This window comes from Penaeus monodon, chromosome 33 (assembly GCF_015228065.2).
Source record: "Penaeus monodon isolate SGIC_2016 chromosome 33, NSTDA_Pmon_1, whole genome shotgun sequence".
NCBI lineage: Eukaryota > Metazoa > Arthropoda > Malacostraca > Decapoda > Penaeidae > Penaeus > Penaeus monodon.
In genome coordinates this window covers 15423124-15424629 of record NC_051418.1, presented here as the reverse complement: position 1 = coordinate 15424629, position 1506 = coordinate 15423124, and the positions used below count along the sequence as shown (strand labels likewise).

The 1506-nt window shown below is 34.5% G+C and overlaps 1 protein-coding gene across 2 annotated transcripts in view; it reads right to left on the bottom strand.

Moving 5' to 3' along the window:
• Positions 1-1506, bottom strand: part of LOC119594081 (endoplasmic reticulum membrane-associated RNA degradation protein-like) — an 8937-nt gene that overhangs the window by 5902 nt on the left and 1529 nt on the right. For both annotated transcript variants that reach the window (XM_037943136.1, XM_037943135.1), the window contains exons 2-3: positions 1234-1417; positions 216-367 (exon numbers count right to left, since the gene is read on the bottom strand). In XM_037943136.1, the coding sequence (XP_037799064.1) occupies positions 216-367; positions 1234-1405 (324 nt within the window). In that variant the 5' untranslated portion in view covers positions 1406-1417. The remainder of the gene's footprint in view (positions 1-215; positions 368-1233; positions 1418-1506) is intronic.

The window sequence follows — 1506 nt, the reverse complement described above, 5'->3', positions numbered from 1 at the left end:
CAACACTCAACACTTAGTATTAATGCCTAGCTTTAATGTTTCTTTAATATTATTTTCCTAAATTCATCACTCGATAAAAGATATACGAATTCACTCCTCTTGTAAAATAAAGAAAATGCCTTCCTTCAAAATTAGTAAGATATCAAATGATTTTATTCATATACTAAATCATAGAGTTTCTTGATGAAAGTGACACAAAAACATAACTACTTTACCTGATGTGTCCACTCTAGAAATGGTTTAAGTAAAGTATCATATGATGCAGGATACACATTCTGGAGCATATGGTAACATTCCCTGAATAAGGGAGGTACCTGCTTGATAGCCTCAAAGAACCAAGCCTTACTTCCACTTTCTTCTTTGATATCTGTGAGGTGTAAGAAGAAAAATGTTTTTAACAAATTTTAACTGAAAATTTACATCAACAATAAAGCAACTCAATGGTACTGATATTAAAAGTACTTTCTAATTACAAATTCAATAATCATATCATTATAAAGTACAGTTTATTGAAAGGTTTACCCCTCTCTTCATTACACTCACACATGAATGCCCACACACACATAAAACACACAGAGAACAGCATGAAGTAGAACTGCCTTCACTTTAGTAATGGATAATATGTGTGGCCATGCTAGTTTCTTCACTAAAATCATTGTCATCCCTTAGGAGCTTCTTTGCAATAGAAATGATAGAGATACTTTTATGTTGAGTGGTGTAATAAATTTTTTATTTGTAGGAGTTCTCCCCAGCCACCTACACCGATACACATTTAGGGAATGGCCATCTGCATAAAAGCATTTGTAGGGAAATGGCTGTCCGTGCAAAAAACAGACATAAGGAAATGCCCAGTGTAAATGTAAATAATTAATGTCACTGCAAAATTATCACCAACTGCTTGAGCCTCAACTAGTAACTACAAAACTAATATGAAGTAGTGTATTCAGACATCAACTTGACGCATCAGTGACAGCCATAGCAAGTGACATATAAAGGGAGAACCAAATAAAGTCAAATTAGGAGTAGCTAAGCCCAAATCTTACTTCTCTTACTTAATCCATATAAATGTCAGTGAACAGAAATAATGTTTTTTACTTCAGTTATGTTTTTTAGATCATACAGGACTCCTTTTGGAAAGTTTGGAAGGCACAGAGGGGTCACTCACTCCCCCCAACAAATGGTGCCCCTGGTCAATCCTTGCAATCACTATGATATAAGTAAGTTTGAACCTACTGTCAAAAACATCCTCCAACTTTTCCCATGCTATCCCAGTGTCAGGATCAATCCAGCTGTAATCAGCACCACTTGGTATCAGGGTGAGGTCTGGGGTTACTGTTTTGATGAACTTCTTCACTTCATTGGACAGAAAAGTGTCCTGTGATTTTATCCAAAGCATGATCATCATTGCACTCTTAATCTGAAAATAATATAAATATTCAAACATCACTGCACTTTTAATCTGAAAATAATATAAATATTCAAACATATGCACACACATATATATGT